The sequence below is a fragment of the Tamandua tetradactyla genome, chromosome 25 (assembly GCF_023851605.1).
Source record: "Tamandua tetradactyla isolate mTamTet1 chromosome 25, mTamTet1.pri, whole genome shotgun sequence".
NCBI lineage: Eukaryota > Metazoa > Chordata > Mammalia > Pilosa > Myrmecophagidae > Tamandua > Tamandua tetradactyla.
The window spans coordinates 39,059,567-39,082,894 of record NC_135351.1 but is presented as its reverse complement, the minus strand read 5'-3'; the positions used below and the strand labels follow the sequence as shown (position 1 = coordinate 39,082,894).

The following is a 23,328-nucleotide window of genomic DNA, read 5'->3' as shown; positions in this document are numbered from 1 at the left end:
TCTAGCCAAAAACTAAAGGACAAATACTGTATGGTCCCACTGATGTGAACCGACATTCGAGAATCAGCTTGGAATATATCATTGGTAACAGAAACCAGCAGGAGTTAGAAACAGGGTAAGATAATGGGTAATTGGAGCTGAAGTGATACAGACTGTGCAACAGGACTAGATACAAAAACTCAAAAATGGACAGCACAATAATACCTAAGTGTAATGTAACTATGTTGGAACACTGAATGAAGATGCACCTGAAATATAGTTTTGTTTGTTTGTTTGTATCTTTTGTTTTTGTTTTTTTCTTTTTCCTTTTTTTATATATATTTTTTATTAGTATTATTTTAATTCTCTTCTCTATATTAACATTCTATATCTTTTTCTGCTGTTTTGCTAGTTCTTTTCCTAAATCGATGCAAATGTACTAAGAAATGATGGTCATACATCTATGTGATGATACTAAGAATTACTGAGTGCATGTGTAGAATGGAATGATTTCTAAATGTTGTGTTAATTTCTTCTTTTTTGTTGATTAATAAAAAAAATTTTTTTAAAAAGTGGGAGATAATATCAGTACCTACCTTATCAAGTTGTTTGAATATAGTATAGGAAATACTCAGTAAATGTTAGCAAGTGAATTCTTTTGTTGCTTAAATTGGTTTGAATTGAGATCCTGACCCATTATAGAAAGAGCCCTCATGAAAGAATTTCAATATCCTTTAAAATGTGATCATTGTTTACCTCTTTCTTTGTCCTTCCATTAACTCCCAACCCCACCCCTTAAGATTCTTGGGAGTGCTTTAGCTGGCTGGTCTGTGTCTCCACTCTCTGCAATCCACCTGAATTATCACTGCCAGAGCAGCCTTCGCTAAACATCACTTTCACTGTGGAAGATCCTTGCTCCAATTTCTGCTCAGACTCCTCACCTTGGTTCTCCAAGAAGTTGCCATCATCATCCAACCTGAATCTCCTCTGGTCAACTTGATACCTTCCCTCTCACAAGGCCATGCCTTGCCAGTTTACATCCCTCTGCCTTCAGGCCTCTCTGTCACCTGCTGTATCTTCCCTCCAGATAATCACTGTCCCAACCATGCCTCACGCTCATCAAATTCTGCCTCCCTTGGTGCCTTCTCTGACCATTGTGGCTTTCTTTGCTTTACCCTCTTCGATATTCCTGGTCATTTTAAATTCTGGACATGCTGCACCATATGTTTCTGAGCACATTTGTGTAGTGTCACTTGGGTCTGCTTAGTCCAACTAGAAAGTGGAGTTTTTAGGTTACATTTTCTGACATGTCCCAAAACCTGGTGGTAAGCAAACAATGAGCATCAAATGTAAATAAATTTTGGTAGGATCCAACTATCATGCTGCCCATCACTATTATTTAAAGTTTTAAGAATTTTTTCTTAAAATCAAGATAACTTTTACCATGATTACTTCCTCTGGATACAAAACCTTGATTCTGAGAGGCACATAAAATACTTAAATGACAAAACCAGGCAGTTTCAAGATAGTTACATGTCTTTATTACAAATGCATATATGTATTATATTTCTCGTGGGAGTTAGTCTTCAGCTTGTTTACACAGAATGGAAATATCTTTTGAAGTTTACCAAAAAGAGCCTCATTGCCTCAGCTTTCTAACCAGATTCCTGAAAAAATAATGGATGTTGTTTTATTTCATAGGGTAATACATTAATTTTCTTTCAAGATATCAAAAAGGAGAGACTTCCAAAATACAAGTCTCCTATTGTTTTAAAGTTCTATAAAAATACATTAATTATGCCCATGTTTGTCCTTTGACTTAACAATCCAGTTTACCAGCAACAGAAAAAACAATACAGTATGCACATGTACACAGCCCCATTATTCCTGCAGCAATATGATCTCAACTTCATCATGAACACCTTGCAAAAGGAGCTCTCCAGGGTATGTGACAATCTTTCTTCGTTTTGCAGCCTTGAGGGTTCCTACTAGTGCTTCAAAGAGGTTGGCACATTTGTCATCTCGGAAGAGGACCCCAAATTTCACACTTAACTTTCCATCAGCATCTAATTTGAGAAAATACAATGTTAGCAAAGGCAAAGTTTGTTTCTTGTCCCCATGTGTGGCAGATTTACAAAATCTTTAATAAACATCTACCTATGGGCAAACCAACATTTCAACAAACAGCTAAAATCATCACTCCAATGTAGCCTCTTTCAAGATCCAAAAGGTGATGGAATAAACACGAAGGTTGCACACCTCTTAACCTTCATGTTACCTGGAGAAAGACCAGCAGAGAACCAATAGTCACCAAAGGCTCATGTGTTCCAGTACGACCAACGTGGACAAATTTGGCTCTCTCTGTATTTCGATTTTGTAATTGTTACATTCGTTGCTGAATCCATAAAAATAATAAAAGAGAAGTCCAGGGTAAGGAGCAATGCCTCCCTGAAGATGCTCCAAACATGCACAGAACCACTGGGAGGCACGGGGCTGGACAGTACATATGCTCACCAAATCTCAATTCCCCACTGTGGGCCCAGAAATCCGTAGTTAACAAAATCTCCAGATGCTCCTGTTTGGAGGTCAGTTTTCCCCATAGATGCTAAAAATTAAGGTAAACACATGCTCGTGGCCAGATTATTCACAACAGCCAAATCATGGAAGCAACTCGGGTGTCCACCCATAGGTGAACACATCAACAAAAAGCGGCCTGGCCTCATACGATGGAACATTGTCCAGCCTTAAAAAGGAATGAAGTTCTGATATGTGCAACAACATGGATGAACTTTGAAAGCATTACTCTAAGTGAAATAATCCAAACACAAAGGGACAAATGTTGTATGATTCCCCTTATGTGAAATACCTAGAATATTCAAATTCACACAGAAAGATTAGAGGTTAAGGAGGGAGGGGAAATAGGAAGTTATTGTTTAATGGGTACAGAGTTTCCTTCTGGGGTGATGCAAAATGCTTTGGGAATGAATGGCAGCGATGGCTGCACACACTGTGAGTGTACATTTGAAAGTGGTTAAAATAGGAAACTTTGAGTTATATAAGTGTTATCACAATAAAATATTCAAAAAGTGAAGGGAACAAAAAGTGGCTATTCTGTTAAGAAGCAAGCACATGAGAACTCGGCTGGTGCCAGGGAGATGTGGGAAAGCCCCCATTGCTTGGCCCTGCCTCCTCCCCGGGGGCCCCGCAGTCAGCATGCCCTCCTCCCGACTGCAGGACATCGTGTCTTTGTGGCTCATTTGAGCACACACTGCTTTGTACTGCTGCTTTATTCTTACTTTTTCCGTGGGTGCTGACACCATTTCCTTGAAAAAGCAGAAGTGACCTGAGATTTCCTTTCCACAGCCTCTGCTGCCATGCACAGTGCTGCTGCCCCCCGCCCCCCCCCCCAGGTCCCACCTGCTGGGCATCGGGTTGGACGTTCCAGCAGGGAGCAGGGAACTTGGGACCGTGGGCCAAGGAAGGTCCCCCGGTGCAGCAGCGAGAGGAGCAGATGTGCAGCAGTGTGGGGAGAAGGGCAGGAGACATAGCAGGTCAGCCAGCAATGGGGGCTTTCCCACATCTCCCTGGCACCAGCCGAGTTCTCATGTGGAAGTGGGACTTTTCACAACCCAGTAGACCTCAGGTGACAACTCGGCCAACTACTTGCTACTGGGACACCCTTGGGCAGGTCCTTCAAGCTCTCCCAGCTGGGTCACCTCATCCACAGAATGAGGTAAAAGAGCCCCTGGGAGGGTCACTGTGCAAAGGTGAAAAGCTATGATACAGGGGAGCCCTTTTGCAGAGTGCCTGCAAAGTCAATTCTCAGAATAGGTTAATGGTTGTTTTTGTTTTTAATTAGTACAGCTGTAGGTTTACAGAAACATGCAGAAAGCACAGAGTTTCCATATATCCACCTATTCCTAAACCCTCACATTAGTGTTTCCTTTGTTACATGATGAAAGAATATTGTTAAAATTGCACTATTAACCAGAGTCCATGTTTCTGTTTTACAGTCCTGTGGTTGGTTTATTTTTAAATTTTATTCCAATAACATATATACAACCTAAAATTTCCCCCTTTTAGCCACATTCAAATTAGGTTAAAATTTCAAAAGGCACCCAAGGCAGAAATCTGGGCACAACCCTGGAATTCTCCTGCTCACTCACCCCAGAACTGACACTCAGGCCAGGTGACTGTCCTCGTCCTCGTCATGCTTTCTGCTGCTCCAGCCTCTCCTACTAACAATCCTCTGGTTTAGCCCTAATTGCTTCTCACCTGGATGACTGTGAGCCTCCCCAGCAGCCTCCCTTTCTGTTTTTGCCCTAGGATGTCCCCAACACTAGTGTACAATAACCAACGTGGAATAAACTTTAGAAGATGCAGACCTGACTGGTGCTCCACCACTTGCATCTTCCGTGGCTCCCTATTGCCCTCAAAACAAGTGCAGCCTTTGCCTCACAGGTCCCAGCTCCATCTCTTGCCAGGACACCCACCATCTCACTCCAGACAACTTTTGATCCCAACATAATGAACTGCTTGCTGACGCCCAAGGTGACAATCCTGCCTTCTTAATTCTGCCCACACTGAGCCATCACCCAGCATCTCAGACCCCTTTCCCTAGCTAAATTCTTTTTCTTCAAGAATGGACTCAAATTTCACCTTCCCTAAGAAGGTTCTCCAGCATCTCCTCAGTTGAGTAAATAGTTCTTCTTATAAAATTGAGTATAACAAAGCACTCACCATCAATTTATAGTAATTAATAGCTAATATTTTTGGAGCTTTGTTCCCTGAACTGTTCAACACATTTTATGGTCATTAAAACTCAATCCTCCTTTCATCAAAGGCGACACAACTGACTGCAAGAAGCATCACTGTATTATATTCCAGTTGAACTGCCAATTTAACTATAGCACACCAAAAGTTGTAAGATGCATCCTCATTTCAGATATTTTAAACTGAAAAAGAAAAATAATGTCTTTGAATCACTGAAAGAGAGTATCATCATCAAAGAAGGGAACAAAGGCACAGCAAAGTTTAGCAATGTGCCAAGGTCATGCAGCAAGTAGAAAGAGGGACTGGAATTCATTCCCTGCAAGTCTGCCTGCAGATTCCATGCCCTTAACCACCTCCCAACACAGGCTTTCAGGTTCTCTGTTTACCAGCTACTCAAAGACTCCCTGAAGGACTGAGAGATGGAATTTTGTTCATTTCCACATATTTAGTTGTCAAGAAGTATTTATTGAATGAAGGAATTTAAACCTTCAAATAATCTTTCTCCACTTAATCTTTCAGTGGATGAAAAATGAAAGATTTTAAAGAATCTGACTTAAAAAGAAACAGAGAAAAATTAATTTGTGTTCAACTTAAGCTCATACATCCTAGATTAGTCAAAGTTAGTCCAGACACAACTGATAAAATTAACCATAACAAGACAGAAGTTAACATATGTGCCATGCTTCCCAAATCAATAAACTCCCAGGAAGTGATAAGTCAAGGCAGCCTGGAAAAGCTGCAAAGTTCACAGTATTTTCTGCTAATTTTGAAATAGAGGTTCAGTTTGCCCTAGGAAAAAAAAACACTGTTCTAGAGGTGGAGGGGGGAGTTAGAATTTTAAAAGCAATTGAATCTGATCAATAAAACAATGAGCTGAAATGGATAAAGTTCTAAAGGAGAAGAAAATCCTATAAATCTTAGGAAATATACCTTTAATTACTCAAGTAATAGTCCAAAGAATAACATGAACTCACAGAACTCAGAGGAAATCCAAATCATGGGCATGTTACCGATTGATGGGTTTGCTGCCCAATACTGTGCCATCAGACACATGTATGTGCCAATACTGACACTGGGATTTCGAGAATAGGAGGAGTTTTAGTGCAAGGTCGACCAGCAAGGAGACAGAAGGCAGCTCAAATCTGTCTTCCTGATCTGAGAATCAGGGGAGTTTTATGGGCTGGGAACAAAGGGAGGTGGGGATAGTGACGGCGATTCAGGTAGGCATATTCTGACTGGTTGTTTATAGAACTGTGATATGAGTATAACGTGCCCACGGACTGGAACTTCCTTGTTGAGGACCCCTTGCATTTTATTTGCTTCCAATGTCTCCTCATCTTCATAATCTTAGTTCCAAGAAGAGTGATTTTTGTTCCTAGCGTCCCAGGGGTCATTGAAGTGACAAGAATCTGCTTCTGCATCTGTTCCAGTTTATAACCTGTGGCCAAGTATGTCTGTCAAACAAGTTCAGGGAAGACTTTCACTATGGGAGGAGAAGAGGTCCTGGTAAATGGGTTTTGACCTGACTCCCGAGTGTTAGTTATGACAATAATTCAGGGACTCCTGCCAATACCTCCTACGCTGGTTTCAGTCCCCCCTTGAGTTTTTAACATTCCTCAATCATGAACGATTTGGGGCGATGACCGCTCTGGCTGCTTCATGCTGATTAGGGGTGTCGTTTGGGGCTGGAGGCCTGGAATTGCTTGGCATGAAGTTGAAGGTACTCACAGGTCCCCAGAGTAGAGGCTGTTTGGGAGAGTAATTTGTGGTTGGTTACGTGAATGGAACAAGTGGAACATCAAGTCATCAGCTGGGAACTTAACTTGAAAAGGAGGAACAGTCCAAGCAGAGTAAGAGGATTAATAGGCCTTGTAGGATAGGTCAGAGGTTGCCTAAGTTTTCAGGGAACCAGAGGAAAGGCCAGTAGAAGATGTGAGGTAATCCCAAGATGACTTGGAGAGCCCCAGATTTTGGATCGAAGTGGCGATCTCTCGGAGTTTAGTTGCATCCTGAACAACTTGCCCAGACTCGTTGATGTAGAAACAGCATTCTTCTCCAAGAAAGGCACAGGTGCCGCCTTCAATAGCAAGAATAGTGTCTAAGGCCCTTAAGTTTTGGAGTTCCATTTCTGCTAGAGGTGTCACCTGTCTTTGTAATCCAAGAAGGCTGAACCGAGTACGGTGGAACCCATTGTAGATCTGTAGCGAGATATTTCTGATGGCTGCTTCTAAGTCTCCATAGCTATAACTAGGAAGGAATTGATGCAGGATGGCATAGCCAGTGCCTGTCTTTTCCTCAAATGGCTTGAAGATGTTGTTGCGCTTCTGTCGTTTTGGTGGGAAAAGTTGGTAGGAGGTAAGAGACCCTAAATTCAGGATTAGAGATGAGTTAAGTCTGTTGCGATAATGTATGTCCGGCATTAAGGAGACAAGGCCACAGGTTCCATGCCAGGAGTAAGGGAGTGCTACATATATTTTGTCTCCACATAGCCAGAAATATCCTGTGCCTTCTAAGGACAAAGACAGAGGCATAAAAACCTGGGAGTCCGGGTCTGAAGCATTTATCCACATCGTCTCACATGGGGCTCGGGTGTTATTCTGCTGGCACGTCAGCAAGTCAAAGAGTTGCGACAACAGGCCGATGCCAGTGTAGTCACCAGGGCTGTCTATGTCTTGTGAGTCAGAAGAGCAGTCTCCAGCAAGGGACATGTCATGGTATAGATTTCCACTCGTTACATCCACCCGGTAGGAGGTATTGGGAAAGAATACTTCTTGGGCTACCCATGTCCAGGAGTAAGAACTGGGGGGATAACTGGAGTTGGTAGCTTGTGGGAGGGGTCCTCGGGTTTGGTGGTAGTAAGTGGAGTTAATGGTGGCGCAGGGCCACAAGGGCACAAGTTCACCATTAAACTGAAAGGCCTGTCCCTCATTGTCAGTAGTGTTGGGGTAGGGGTAAGTTGAATACTCAAGAGGGGTGTTACTAAAGACAGCCTTAGACTGATTGAACCCCCAGCTCCGGTATTTTAGGGTAAAGTTGCAGTATTTTGTGGGGATATGTCCCAACGGTACCTGTCGGGTGGCTTTAGTCCTTGGATGACTAGTAGGGGAGGGAGTGGAAGGCTCGTTTCTCCCTTGAAGAAATGATAAGCGGAGATTGCGAGCAGGATTATAGACACAAAGTGAGAGGTGTCGATTAAGTATTTTCACATGACCTATCGGGACCCCCCGGTATTCGGCAGATGAGGGTGTTCCTGAATTATAGATGATTTCAGCCCATTCCCCAGTGAGTGGTCCTTCCCACGAATAAGAATTATAGTCTTTCCAAGAGCCATTGAGAAGAAGCCAGACTTGCAAAGGGGCAGGATCGGCAATAAGTGTGGGCTCAGGCTCGGAGTTGTTGTTGCGTAGACAGAACCAACACTGAGATTTATTGGCGATTTCAGCTATTTTTTGAACCGATGCCTGGTAGGGATGTGGAGGCGAATGACTAAAGGTTGGAGGAGAAAGGTAGTAAATGAGGAGGACAGATCCTAAAACTTTTATGGGGTTCATGGTGAGGGGATTTGAAGCAGAAGTCATGATGACTACAAATAAAGTGGTTAAACCTGTCAGGTTGTTTACAGAGGCTCATTAATATATAAAAAACAGTCACAAAACAGGCGGACACAGACGAAGACACCAGCGTTGAGTCTACTTATCTGGTGGATTTTTCTTTTTAAAGATTAGTTTCGGGTTTGTTATGGGTTCACGCGAGTATTTTGAAGATATAAAGTTTTCGAGATAATTATGGACCCATCCAGTGTCCAGGAGGTTTGGTCTTGCTGATTCCCGTTGTCTGTGGAGACCGTTTCCTGGTTCCCGTAGATCGGCCTGGGATGTCAAGGAGGTTAACAGGCACGCGTTTCATCCAGGAATGGTGAATCCATGGTTTTGCACCCTGTAACAGAAGAGTATTACCAGTAAAACTTCAGACGATCCACTCCAATAGGGCTGTAATTGACCTTCAGGGTGTTGTTTTTCCAAGTTTTAAGGAGCACTCAGTCCCCAGCATGTATACAGACGACATGTACATGTGTAGAAAACATATGGCAGCTAAAGGCCTATCAGTGAACAGCACTAAAAGTAGCACTTAATGATTATACCCAACTTTTAGTATCTAGTTCTTTTATAATGTGGCTGTTTGCTAGATTAGAAGAAAACTTAGTCTTAAGGAAAGGTCTCCCATATAACATTTCCTAAGGGCTAAACTGCTTCTGGGGGCTACTCTTACCCTAAGCAGTGCAATTGGCAATGCTTTATTCCATGTTAAATTAGTGTGTTGGGATTTTTGCTACAGTCGTCTTTAAGTATGATTCATCTTTTCTCTTTTCCTTGTGGATTGTAGTCTCCTTGAAATGTATGGCTTCCAATGTATTCCAAAGGCTCCAGCTACTTTCTGGGTCACCGTAGCAATGAAAGCTCCCCTGCTGTGATTCCATATAAAATATGACAGTCCAAAGCGGGGATAATTTCCTTCAGCAGGACCTGTGTCTTCTGAAGCCTTCTCTGTCCTACAAGAAAATGCTTCTACCCTGCTGTTCATTCAGAGCAGGTTTCTACAAACACTAGTAGGTATTTATATTTTCTCTGGTCTTTGCCATGATGGTGCAATCTACCTGCCAGTCTTGTTCCATTTGTTTGAAGTACCCTAACAGGAAGAGAGAGTCCTGTTCTGAGTTATTTTTAGCACAGATTAAGCAAATTTGATCTACTTCTTAATTATCTTTTGCAAATTCAGGCCAATTATGAGCTTTCATAGCCACCAGTACATGGAGTCCTTTCCATAATGAGTTCCTTGATAAGTATGATTTCTTCAATGAAATGCTCAGGCCTTAGTATGATACCTTGTTGATTATAAAATCCACCTTTCTTTAGTGGCTCCCCCGGATTCCTCTTTGGGGGTTTTGGGGACTGATAAAAAATTCCCACTCATTAGCCCTGTCCAAATCCACTATAGTGGTGCTTAGGTGAGTCCGAGTTGATACAAGTTATTATTGTTTGGCTTTTGGGTTTGTATTGCTCATTCAGCAGCTTGTTCAGCTAAATTATTTCCTTTTGCTTTCTGTGGTAGTTAGATTCAGCTGTCAACTTGGCCAGGTGAGAGTACCTAGTTTTGTTGCTGTGGTCATGAGCCAATGGTACATGAACCTCATCTGTTGCTGATTCACATCTGCAGTCAGTTAGGAGGCATGCCTGCTGCAATGAAGGACGTTTGACTTAATTGCTGGTGCTTAAATGAGAGAGCACAACGTAGCACAGCCTAAGCAGCTCAGCATTTCTCATCTCAGCACTTGCAGCTCAGCCCAGGCCTTTAGAGCTGCAGTAAGAATTCACCCCGGGGAAAGTTGTTGAAACCCAGAGGCCTGGAGAGAAGGCCGGCAGAGACCATTGTGCCTTCCCACATAAGAAAGAACCTCAGTGGAAAGTTAGCTGCCTTTCCTCTGAAGAACTAACAAAATAAATCCCATTTTATCAAAAGCCAATCCATTTCTGGTATGTTGCATTCCAGCAGCTAGCAAACTAGAACAGAATTTGGTACCGGAGAGTGGGGTGCTGCTGCGGTTTGCAAATACCAGATATGTTGGAACGGTGTTTTGGATGGCTAAGGGGAAGACTTTGGAGGAATTGTGAAGAGATTGATGAAGAAGTCCTGGAGTGCTTGAAGAGACTGTTGGTGTAAACGGAACCACTGCCAACCTGGACAAAGGTGGACACAAAAGGGAAAAATTGGAGTTTGCAGAGTGAGGACCATGGAAGCTTGGGTCTGAAGCCAAGAAACCTCGGCCAGGAGAGTGGACCCACCCATACACATGGAGAGGGTGAGTTTACCCTGAAAGGTGAGGATGAGCCTCCTATCTTGTTGCAGTAGAAGAGTTGTGCAGCCTCAGGCCTTGGAGAAGGTAGAGCACACTCCTTGGGGGACCGGGAGAGCCTGGCTGACACCACATGGAGGGGTTGAGCGTGTGCCCCAGAAATGGCAGAGAGCCCAGGGATGGCCCTGATGCCTGGAGAGAGTGGAGCTGAGAGGTGGTCTCCTCAATGTTCCCCGAGGTTGATTTGGAAAGAGGCAGGCCACTGCATAGGCCCTCAGAAAGGGTGGGACTGCCACTTTCTAAAGCCAAAGGATAAATGACTTTCAGCCTTTGAAATCCAATGGTGTTTGCCTGCAGGTTTTCCTTCCAGTTTCTCCCTATGGATCCTGTGTTTATCCTCCTTTGCATATTGGCATCAGATAATTTGTTCTGAGATTCACAGGTCCACAGCCAGAAGAGAATTTTTTGCACCTGTTTAAGGTGATGTGAGTAGTTGCCAAGTTGACAAGGGGTGGACATGTGGTAGTTAGATTCAGTTGTCAACTTGGACAGGTGAAGGCACCTAGTTCTGTTGCTGTGGACATGAGCCAATGGTAGGTGAACCTCATCTGTTGCTGATTTACATCTGCAGTCAGTTAGGAGGCGTGCCTGCTGCAATGAATGACGTTTGACTTAATTGGCTGGTGCTTAAATGAGAGAGCACAACGTAGCACAGCCTAAGCAGCTCAGCATTCCTCATCTGAGCACTCGCAGCTCAGCCCAGGCCTTTGGAGATGCAGAAAGGAATCACCCCAGGGACAGTTGTTGGAGCCCAAAGGTCTGGAGAGAAGGCCAGCAGAGACCATCCTGTGCCTTCCACGTAAGAAAGAACCTCAGTGGAAAATTAGCTGCCTTTCCTCTGGAGAGCTAACAAAATAAACCCCCTTTTTATTAAAAGCCAATCGTCTCTGGTGTGTTGCATTCTGGCAGCTAGCAAACTCGAACACTTTCCAACTATCAGTTCTCTGATACCCCAGACCATGGACAATTGTTACTTCTTGTAATAACATAAAGTCCTCTAGCAGGGCTAATATGACTTCTGCAGGTTTAATTTCCTGCTTCCCTGTGGTTAATACCCCTCTCCATGTGCATAAATCACTGAAAAGACATATTTTGAGTCATATCAGTGGTGACTCTTTTCATTTCCCCAATGCAAGGCTCTGTTGAGGGCTCAAAGTTCTGCCCTCTGAGCAGGCTTAACTGGAGGAAGTGCATTTGCCTCTAGAAATTCCTGGAGACTTACTACAGCAAACCCAGCTTTTCAGAGTTCCTGATCCATGAAGCTGCACCCATCAGTGAACATTTCTACGCTGAATCCTCAGGGGTTGGTCCATGAAGTCCAGTCAGCTAAAATAGACTTCTTCAAATACTTGTATACAATCACAGATGGTTTCTTCTTGTGTGCTGAGAAGTAGGGTTGCCAGGTTTAAAGAAGAAACAGCTTTCAATTTTACATTAGGATTATCTAGCAATATGACCTAGTACTTTTCTAGTCTTCCAGAAGTGAGCCAATATCCCCCTTTTGTTCAAGAAGGATATCACACAGTGAGGAGAATGTACTCTGATTGGTTACCCAAGAGTGAACTTTGCAGCCTCTTGCAACAAGTTGCAAGTAGCAGCCACTGCTCGAAGGCATACAGGCCATCCTTGGATCAACATGTCTAATTGTTTAGAAAAGTAAGCAGCTGGCCTTCCTGTACTGCCTGGATTTCGTATTAGTACCCCAAGCCTTATGCCCTGCTACTCATGCACAAACAGATCAAAGGATTTCCTTATGTCTGGGAGGCCAAGCACTGGTGCTGTTAAAAAGTTTTTCTTTAATAGCATAAAATACTTGCTGGCATTCAGCAGTCCAATCTGAGGGCTCACTGTCTTTTGCTTTAAAGGGCTCACACAGAAGTCTGGCTTAAAGTCCAGAGTTTAGGATCCAAACACGGCAAAATCTGGCCATTCCTATGAACACTTGGAGCGGTCTCCTAGTGGTGCGTTCTCTAGGTAATGCTTCTTGCCTGTCTGGCAATAAGTTCCTTTGCCCTTTTGACCGCTAAAATCCTAGATATTTCACTGTAGGCTGTGAGATTTGGGATTTTTTTCTTGGAGCCCCTGTATCTTTGGTGTGCTAGGAAGTTGAGTTAGGACAGTATTCTGATCTGAAAGCTTCCTCGGTAGTACTGGCAATCAAGATATTGTTTATATGTTGTAATAATAGTCCTTCCTGAAGTTGAAGCTCTCTTAAAAGCTTTAGCTAGTGTTTCTCCAAATAGAGTGGGGGCATTTTTAAATCCCTGTGGGAGCTCAGTCCAAAAATATTGTTGCTTTATATTGTTCTTGGATCCTCCCATTGAAACAAATAGTTGTTGGGATCCCAGGCTCAGAGTTATGCAGTAGAAGGCATCTTTGAAGTCTAATACTGTGAACCAACAGAAATTCCCAGGTAAGCAGCATGTAAAGGTTGGGTGTCACCAAATGAATATACTCTACTATTTGATTGACTGCCCTTAAGTTCTGCACACATCTGTAGGTGTTAGTACTGGGCTTCTGAACAGGCAAGATAAGAGTACTGTATGAAGATCAGCAAGGTCGAATTAACTGATATTGGAGAAAAACGTCTATCAATGGTTTTATGCCTTTCCTGGCCTCTCCTTTCAAGGGTACTGATTCAAATGAGAGGTATTTGCATCAGGACAAATTTTCACCTTGATGGGTTCAGCAGTCCTGGCTCTCCCCAGCAGCCTGTCAGTCCATATCTCTGGACTCACCTTCAGGAAAATATCTTCTGAAATTTTAAGTCAGGTCTTTCCATTCAATGTAGTATGGTAGCTTGAAGGACACATGCGTGATCAGGAGGAAACTCAATGTTAACTCTTTCCAAAGAGAAAGTCACCTGATCATTTAGTTTGGTTAATAAATCCTATTCTAGCAATGGCATAGGTTATTCAGGCATACAAAGGAAGTTGTGTCTTAAATTACCATCCCCCATTTGACCTCTGAGAGGTTGTAGAAAAGGTTTATGGGTCATAGCCCCAGAAATCCGAGCTCTCTCCCCTCTTTGGAGTAAGAAAGTCTTGTTTTTAATTTAAAACAAAGTAGCTCAGGTGTCTACCAGGAAGTCACCGAGTTTCCTTCTCACTATTTCCTCATGGAAAATACTGATGTGAGCAGTGGGGTTGAAAGGCAGCCCCAAGGCCCCATCAGTCCTGGCCGCCCCCACTCTGTGAGCCAAGGCATATGCCAGCAATTCTTGGCGCCCCTTCCTTTGGGTGGTTTGGACACTCCTGTTTCCTGCGCCCTTCTTGTTTGGAGCAGGTACATCACTGTAACCCTAAGGCAGGTTGGCTCTTTAGGCTGGGGGTGAGGGTCTTACCCATGGTCGCCTGTCTTCACTTATCAAGATCTTTCTTGGTCTTGGCATGTTGTGGTTTAGGGCTACAGCTAGCAGCATGATTTGGCATTTCACTTCCTCTCCTGGATCTGGTTTCAGTTATTGAAGACCTTGAGGGCAATCTCAACCAGCTGAGTCATAGGCATTCCTAAAATCCACTCCAACTTTTGTGGTTTTCTCCTTATATCTGGAGTACTTTGGGTGATGAAGGTCGACCAGCCTCCAGGCCTAGTTCAGTATATTACCTATATGCCTCAAACATCCTTTCGAGAAGTGGACAAGTTTTCTTCTGGCCCTTGCTGTATTTCCTGAACCTTTTTAGTACTCTTGGCCTTGGGACTCCTTTTTGAATCCCTCCGATGATGCATCCTTTATAATGATCTAGTTTGGCTCAGTCCCTGGGATTCATTTGGGTCCCATCAAGGCTTCTTGACCCTGGAATGGCCTATGATGCTGGGTTGCAACTCATGTAGATTATTGGTCTCCTGGTGGGCTTTTTCAAAGACCATCCTGCGTTCCTCAGGCCTGAGGAGGGTATTCAGAAGGCCCAAATATCTGCCCAGATGGGGTTTTGAGTAGCAAAGTGAAAGTAAAAAGATTCTCCATCCTTTTAAGGTCATCTTGGTAAGGCATATTATCCTTCCAATTATATAGAGGAGCAGTAGGTATCATCTACAAACCCGCTTAGGGTTGCCTTGGTTGTCCAGTCCTGCATGGAGTCAAGTCATTGACTTGTGGGAATTGCCCTGTCTGGGATTGAGCATTCCCCAGGCCGAATTGAGCACCCTGTCAGGTGTGGGATGGGGAGACCGTTCCTCCTCGACTAGCAGGCAAAGAAGAGTACAAGGCCAAATTGGTGGCCTCTGGAGGGTTAGTGGGGTCTCTGTATGTCTCATTTTAGTTTCCCCCAATATGGTGGGGGCACTGAAGGAGGCATCAGCTGTGGTAGGAGCAGATCATCGTCTAGTTCAGAATCTTGCAGCACAGGTTTAACTGAAGATTTAACTGAATCCAGTGACTCCGGTTAAGCCTGCACTACCTGATTCCCTTCCCACAGAACCATAATTTTGCACTTTCCTTGCAAGTTCTTATTTTCATACAAGGTCATAAAGGCTTCAACACATGAGATCTCATTCCATTTCCTCACTCTCTTACAATACAAGACCAGCTGTAAGATAGAACCACAGTTTAGGGACCCATTTTCTAGCCACTGTTCCCCTAATTCTAACTTATATTGGCGTCATGTTGTGTTACAAAAGGTCATTTTTTTCCATTTCATTGATCTGAACTGAATATAATTATGTAAATATGTAAAACACATCCTAAAGGACTACAGTCAGGTATACTACTAACATTTCCCATCATTACAAAGTGTTTGGCTATGTTTCAACCCAAGAACTATGCAGAAAGACATGCATTTCTTCGCAACTAAATCCTCATAGGTCTTGGGACTTAACTCAATGACAGACCTTTCCTGCTCCTTTGAAAACTGGGAATTGAACTCCAAAGGGTGGAACTCTAACCCACAATCCTACCAGACAACCATGTGACAATGGAATAGGCACGTATATGTGGCCATTCACCAAAAATCTCTTGTTTCCTCAACCTTTTCTTTCTTCAAAACAGCAGGTGGTGGTAAACATTTGAAGTGCCTGTCTGGAGCAGTGAGGCTCCTAATAGATGAGCCTCCAGGCAAACTGGTCCAGGTGGCACCACTCCAAGTTGATAAGGAGGGGTCACACCTCCCCTACACCAGAACCCCAAAACATTGGGCAGGCAGTGCTGAGACCTTGGGGTTCCTGCGTGGTTGCCAAAAGCAGTTACGGCTCAGTGGGCTCGCTGCCTGATGCGCAGAGAAGCCGATACTGTGACGCCAGGATTTTGAGAAGAGTTTTATTGTGAGGTTGCCTAGCAAGGAGAAAGGAGGCAGCTCAAATCTGTCTCTCCGATCTGAGAATTAGGTGAGATTTATGGGCTGGGAATAAAGGGAGGTGGGGATAGTGACAGGGATTGGGTAGGCATATTCTGACTGGTTGTTTATAAAATTGTCATATAAGAATAACATGCCACAGACCGGATCTTCCTTATCGAGGGCCCTTCGCATTGTATTTGCTTTCAGTGTCTCCTCATCCTCGTAATCTTGGTTCTAAGGAGAGTGATTTTTGTTCCTAGTGTCCCAGGGATCATTCAAGTGACAAGAACCTGCTTCTGCCCCTACTCTACTTTATAACCTGTGGCCCAGCGTGACTGTCTGGAAGATAAGAAAGTCTGTAAGACTTTCACTAAGGGTAGGGAAGAGATTCTGACTAATGGGTTTTGGCCTGAATCTTTAGTGTCAGTTACAACCATTCAGGGTTTCCCAGCTATCCTGCCCTCCCCCTGGTTTCAGGAAGAAAAACAATTAGAAGCAATAGTCCTGAAATAAGACACCCCAAATTTCTATCAAGTAGGTATGGTGAAGTGAGTGGGGGAAATATGGCATTAGACAAGAAGGTTCCTTTGCTTGATTTGGAAACTAAGCCAATTATATCTTCCCTCAATGTTTTCCAGAAACATCAGATATATTCCCACCCCAAATTCAGTTCATGTGTGTCCTTCCAACTTGTCCCTGCCCTACAATTTCAAGCCCTGCCTGGGACTCAAGGCTTAATTAAGCACGCCCAACTCCTGCAGCTTTCACAATGTATTTCTCTGGGACCATGGTGAGCTGAATGTCAGCATGCAGCAATGTGGCAGACCATTCTTTCTGATAACCGCCTTGCCTCATGGTTTTTATCTGTGTTCCTCAACTAAGATCCTTGAGGTAAGGGAACATGTATCAGTTGTACTTAGACAGTGCTTGGTCATATAGATGCTCAACAAACACCTAGCAACTGACTAGATAATTACACTCACTGGAAGTTGAGTTTCTACCAATTTATATCTTTTTCTTAGAACACTTCAGTATTGTTACCAAGGTTTGATATACAAATAAAGTGATTCAAGAAGCTCAGAAAGGGATTGGGGTGGGCAAAATAATGAACTCCCAAGACATCCATGACCTAATCCTAGGGCCCTGGGAATTTATGTTACTTTATGCAGCAAAAGGGACTTTGCAGATGTGATTAAATTAAGGACCTCAGGATAAGGAGAGTATCCTGGATTATCCAAGAGACCTCTGCATGAAAAGGAGGTCAGCATGATGGGACATGAGAGGGATTCAATCCTCTGTCACCAGCCTTGAAGATGAAGGAAGATGCCATGAGCCAAGGAATGTGGGCAGCCTCTAGACCTGGAATGGGCTGGGAAATGGATTCTCCACCAGAGCTTCAGGAAGGGAATAAAAATTTGGACATGATTCAATTACCAGATTTCACTGCAGTCAGATTAAAGTAGTTCAGGGATTTTCTTTTCACCTTGATCTCAGTCCAGTGAGACCTATGACCCACAGAACTGTCACGATAACTGATTTGGGTTGTTTTCCACCAGGAAGCTTGTGGCAATTTGTTACACAAGCAATAGAAAACTAACACAGAAGACATTTAATATTAGGGGCTTAATGGGACTTTCAAAGTATGTCTTGAGTTTCATACGCAGAAAAAACTATCAGTAAGGGGCGGGCCACGGTGGCTCAGCAGGTAAGAGTGCTTGCCTGCCATGCCCGAGGACCCGGGTTCGATTCCTGGTGCCTGCCCATGTTAAAAAAAAAAAAACTATCAGTAAGGATCATCACATTGTAACAACACAATTCTCATGAAGTTGTTGTTAAAAGCTGTTTTTCTCTTACATGATATAATTTTTAAGCTTTGAGTTATATTATGCTAATTTTTGCTGAATGTATCTATTGCTGTTTTCAAAATGCTCTCCGATCTTTTGCATATATAATTGGAAACATATCAAATACCTAATGCTACAAGTATAATAGTAACTTTCATGACAATTTAGGAAAAGGACACCCACCAATTTTACATGTCACTATCTAAGTGGTAGCTGTTATTTGCAGCTGAATAAAAAGATGACTTACAATAAACCTATGTAAAGGATGGTATATTTTAGTTATAATAAACCAAAACTCAAGAATTTGAAAAAAATAACTATTTGGTATAATTTCAGTCTAATAACCTAGTCATTTGGAATTTTGTAAAAGAAATACAAGTTAAGGCAGAGAAAAATGAATTTTAATAGTATAGCACATTAAAATTTGGACATGATTCAATTACCAGATTTCACTGCAGCTAGATTAAAGTAGTTCGGGAATTTTCTTTTCACGCAAAAGATAATAGAAAACAACTCAACCGCTGTTTGCATCAGAATTGCAATACCCCAACAACTCAGCTCTGCATCTCCAAGTACCATTTCAGGGGATACACCTGAGGGCTGAGCAGCCATCACTGTGTCCCAGGGCCCTGGGACCCCACTTTCCAGGCTTCTATCAGATTGCAGTCTTGCCTGTAGGGAGGTGAGATCATGAAAAAATACCATTTCTGTGTCAGAATACTTACTTTTTGAACCCAAGCGATGAATTTCCTCCACTAAGAGGTTAACCTCATGATCCACATTCATTGCTGCCTGGGAGACAAGAGAGTTTGTATTATATTCCCATTTTTACATCCCATTCAGCACATCTTGCCAAATCGAAAGACCCTCTCTTCTTTTTTTTCAGGTCACATTTATCACTTTTTCACAAATTTATCACATTTATCACATTTATCACCCTCTTCCTAAAAACCTTTGGGCAATGTCAATGGCATTAGAGCATCCTCCCTTCCCCTCTGTCCTTACCATCACCCCTCTCTGCAAAGCCCGCTGAGGTTCCCTGTCCACTGGGGAGAATGCAGCCCTTCTCCCTGCACCCACCATCAATGCTAAGCTTGGCCTCTTCAGGGAGCTCCCTGGGCACCCCAACCACAGAGAGGAGCAGCACATAGGACCAGCCCTGAGGGTTCAAGCCCAGAACATACAGCAATGTGACAAGTGCTCCCTTAGTGCTAGGAGCCCAAAGCCGGAAGCTACAGTGGCTCTGTGGTCAAGGCACTGCGGAGGGGCATTCCAGGCAGGGCAAGAGCTTTTAGAAAAGCAGGGAGGCAAAGGCGGGAAGGCAGCCCACGGGAGGCCGGCACTGAGCTGGTAGGTGAAGGTGAGCTGGCCGTGACCCCAGAGGCAGGCAGATGGCCAAGGGGCAGCACCACGATGGCCACACGGAGGGCATCCTCTCCTTCTGCAGGCACTGCTTGGTACACCTGGGCGGCAATGGGGAGCCCAGTTCGGGATGTGAACTGAGACCCCCCCAGGCTCTAGGCCCTCTGCAGCCTGGGCTCGGCCCACGTCTCAGCCTCCTCCGTCTACCTTTGGACTCGAGGCTGCAGCTATACTGGATGCTTTTTAGTCTTTAAACGCCCCTTGTCCTCTCCCCTCCAGCCTTCTTTGCACAAACTGCCTCCTCAGGCCCTCTTTTATGGGACTAACTCCCACACCTCCAGCCCCAGATTCAGTAGGACATCCCCCATAAGAAGGCAAAAATTTATAATGGAAACAACCATGCCGGATCAGAAACTGGGAGTATTGGGCAGAAGCTGCACCATTCCGTCTGTTTTCAAATCATATGCCTTCCAAATGGAATACGGCACTAAAAAAAGGCAAGATTGCCGGTATGATTTACTTCGGCATGATGGTATGGAAGAAAGAACTTTATCCAGACGGATTGAACAAATTCCTGATACCTCGTAAAAATAAAACAACACTGTCAGCTTTGACTATATGCCACCTGTTTAGACGACAATGATAGGGGGCCTCCATATTTTATCAGTTAATAATTAAAAGTACCATCACCACCTGCTGAATTATTTGTATGCGCATTATAATTTAAGAAGTCTGAATTGCAATAAAAGGCAAACCCAAATTAAGTGCATCTACCAGAATAGCATTGGAGCCAAAAGTCCCCAAGATAAAAAATTATAGTGTCCAAATATTGAGAACTCTGTTATCAAATCCTGTCTATAGTATTATATTCAAGACATAGTTTAAGAGATATTAAAAAGCTAACACCTACCTAAAGGACAGTCAGTGTCCTGAAGGCCCAAACACCAAGTCATGAGAATACAGTGGAAAAAACCTGTTAACGTCCGCCTGGTGGGCACCTGCCACTTTGCCTGCCCAGCAGCTGCTGCTCATCCTGGCAGGGGCAGCCTAACTTTGTTTGGGTAGGGCCTTGCCCCCCTGACGCCGGGTGCAGGTGGCTCGGGTAGAGCTTCACCCTGGGCCCAGGTATGGTTCAGGGCCTTAGGCTTTTGGGCATAAGGTATGTGCGAGTTTGATCTGTTATGGACCCCCAGAAAAGCCATGCTCTTTTAATCCAATTTGTGGCGGCAGATCTTTTGTTGGGCAGGCCCTCTTGCTTAGGCTTTTTCCATGCAGATGTAACCCCGCCCACTCAAGGTGGGTCTTCATCTACTTGCTGGAGTCCTCTATGGGACAGACATTTTGGAGAGAGTTGAGAGAAGCTAAGAGAGAAAGAAAATGCCCCAGGAGAAGCTGAAAGGACCCACAGGAGCTGAGGGAGCCATTTTGAAACCAACCGAGGAGAGAAGGCCAAGCAGATGTAGCTGCGTGCCTTCCCATGTGAAAGAGGCACCCCGGAGGCCATCAGCCTGTGAAGGTATTCTCTTGTTGATGCCTTACTTTGGACATTTTTATGGCCTAAAACTGTAAATTTGTAACCTAATAAATCCCCTTTGAAAAAGTCTGCCCATTTCTGGTATACTGCACTCCCGTACTTTAGTAAACCGAAACAAGTTAGATGAGCCCATCCAGAACCACAGACGTCAGCCCTGAGTTCTAAATGTGATTTGACAGCCCCTGGTATGACAAACAGCCACTTCGTGTGCAGAAAGCAAACAAAGAAAAATCCAGCCTTTGGTACTGCTTGAGCCTGCTGCGGGCTGAAGTGTGTCCCCTGAAAGTGTATCCACCTGCCAATGTGCCCTGATTTGGAAAATGGGGCTTTGCAGATGTAATCACGTTAAGATGCAGTCACACGGGACTAGGGCGGGGGCAAAGTCCAAAAGAGGGAAATCTGGACACCGAGACACAGGCCCACATGCCAAGACAGAGGCAGACACTGGGGTGCTGTCCCCCACAAGCCAAGGAACTTCTGGGGCCAGCAGAAGCTGGAAGAGACAAGGAAGGAAACTCCTTTGGAGGCTTCAGAAGGAGCACCGCCCAGCCAACATCTTGATTTCAGACTCCTGTTAATTCATTTCCTCCTAAGAACCCGGCCATTTTATGGATGATGAAACTAAGGCTTTGAAAGGTTAACTCCCCACAACTTATTGCTATTCTAACACATCATTCTGGCTTTGCTTTCCTCCTTTTCCCCCTCCTCCTCCTCCCTCTCTCTCCTCCCCCTCCACCTTCTCCTTCTCCCCTCCTCCCTCTCCTCCTCTTCCTTCTTTGCCGATTATGCAAATGGCACTAAACACAAAATGAGCTGTATTTGTATGAAATATTACATGCTGAGAACTTACTAAGGCAAAACACTTACAAAAAAAGAAAGTCTCCCTCCCTGACCCGGACAGGGAGGAAAATAACAGCTCTTCAGCTTCAGAAGCTATTGCAAGCATACGTAAATTGGCAGATTTTATCTATCTGTTTATGGAGAAGGAGGACAAAGGGGGGAAATACCAATAGCCACATAGTCTTTGGAAGGCCCCTGACATCCCACAAGGGAGAAAGACAGCCGCCCCGGCCGGGATGGGCTGGAATCCTAACAGGAAGCGGAAGCCTGCCAGCCGCGGGCACCTGGCGCGGGGACCCGCAGGGAGAGGTGGGGGTGACGGCCCCGCCCCCCGTGAAGAAGCGAATTAGGCACCCCGCGTGGGAAGCACAAAGAGGGCGGCGTGTCCAAGGCTCCCCATCCAATGAGTCACAGGAATATTTAAGGACTTTCCTGGAGCTGCTATTTTCACAGTTGGGGAGCAACACAGGGAGATGTTCTCAGGTCTAAAGAGAATCACGCCCTGGGGCGCGGGGACCTGCGGGCTCAGGCGCCCACGTGCACTCTGGCTGGGTTCTAGGGGCAGCGTCCTCCAGGGCCCCGAGGTCGGTGCAGGGCCAAGGGTGACTTGGCCCTCCTCCCTCCCGCGTGCGCACACTCCTTATTTGGTCATCCGGCGCCAAGTCTGGGACCCCTCACGGAAAGGTGGCCCGCAGGACGCCCTCGTCCCCCGCGCCCACCCCGGCGCGGGTGCAGAGTTGGGATCACGGGGCCGACCCCCGCCCGGGGCGCACGGGGAGCTCTGAGTGCCTCCCCGGAAAGGGCTGCGGCCGGGAGGCCTTTTGTCTCCGCCACTCGCTGTCGGTGCGCCCAAACCCCGCGACGCCGAGGGGCCCCGCGGGACGCTCCGAGCCCCCAGTGTCCCTCCCGGTTCCCCCCGGGGCTCCCAGCGCAATGCCCAGCCCCGGGCCGCAGCGTCCACCGCCTGGAGCACCTACGAGCCTCGGGGCCCCAGCCCCAGCCCTTCCGCACCAGGTTCTGCGGGACGCGCCCCGCGGTCACGGTCTCCCCGTGACGCGTAGGCGAGCGGCACCCCCGGGTCCCGGCCGCAGAGTCCCGGTGTCCCCCCTACCTGGCCGTACCTCCCCGGGGACTCACCGCCTCGGAGTCTTCGGGTGGGAAGCGCAAGAGCTGCGGTCCCACGGCCACCTTCTTAAAGCGCTGGGGAGGAAGGGCGGAGGAAGGAAGTGCCTGAGGCACGGAGACGCGCTGGGCGGGGGGAGTCGGGGTTTCAGCGCTCAGGAAGGGGCCGCCCACACTCCCTGGGGCGAGCGGGTGGGGAGTGGAGCCCGGGAAGGAGGCAGCCCCCAGGCAGGTGGCGGGCGCCCGACGCTTCCGGGAAGACGCCCCCAGAGCCTCGTTGCCCGCCACCTTTCCACGCGCACCTCGGAGCCACGGGGTCCCCGGGACGTCCGCGACAAGTCCCGGACGCTGACTGCCTGCCAGGACCTCTCCCCCAGAACGAAAACCAAAAGGCCCCCGAAGTGCCCAATACTGAGGTCTCCTTGGAAGAGCGGAGCCCGGGACTGCCGGACACCCCGGGGAATGACGTCGCGATTGTCTGATGTGCAAAACAAAACGCCTTCTTGCAAACCAGTTTATTCTACCGCGAAGAGCATTTATTTAGGCAGTCAGTTCTTGATCCTACATTAGTGTAGGTTTCTTTCCCTCCTGCATTCCTTATTTCCTACATTTAATTGCAAACGTCAATCACTTTACTCATGGGCCCTTTATTTGGGGCACTGTGGTTTTAATCGCTGGGTGTGTCAAGAG

At 45.5% G+C, this 23,328-nt stretch overlaps 1 protein-coding gene across 5 annotated transcripts; it reads right to left on the bottom strand.

Moving 5' to 3' along the window:
* Positions 1 to 1,497: 1,497 nt before the first annotated feature.
* Positions 1,498 to 23,085, bottom strand: ABRACL (ABRA C-terminal like). Of its 5 annotated transcripts, none has more exons than XM_077143337.1 (3): positions 22,638 to 23,085; positions 18,506 to 18,568; positions 1,498 to 2,045 (listed from the first exon to the last, which is right to left on the bottom strand). In XM_077143337.1, exons 2-3 carry the CDS (start codon positions 18,564 to 18,566, stop codon positions 1,861 to 1,863), a joined length of 246 nt encoding a protein of 81 aa, XP_076999452.1. In that variant the 5' UTR covers positions 18,567 to 18,568; positions 22,638 to 23,085; the 3' UTR covers positions 1,498 to 1,860. The 5 variants fall into 5 exon arrangements, with proteins under 5 accessions (XP_076999452.1, XP_076999448.1, XP_076999450.1 ...); XM_077143333.1 differs by having other exon boundaries at positions 22,654 to 22,749; XM_077143335.1 differs by having other exon boundaries at positions 18,506 to 18,572; positions 22,654 to 22,747.
* Between the last annotated feature and the right edge of the window lie 243 nt (positions 23,086 to 23,328).

Excerpts from the sequence above, each read along its gene's own strand:
- ABRACL (XM_077143337.1), bottom strand. The coding sequence starts at position 18,566 with ATGAATGTGGATCATGAGGTTAACCTCTTAGTGGAGGAAATTCATCGC. Across the intron at positions 2,046-18,505 it reads TCATCGCTTGGGTTCAAAAA|ATGCTGATGGAAAGTTAAGT; the intron begins GTAAGTATTCTG and ends TTCTCAAATTAG.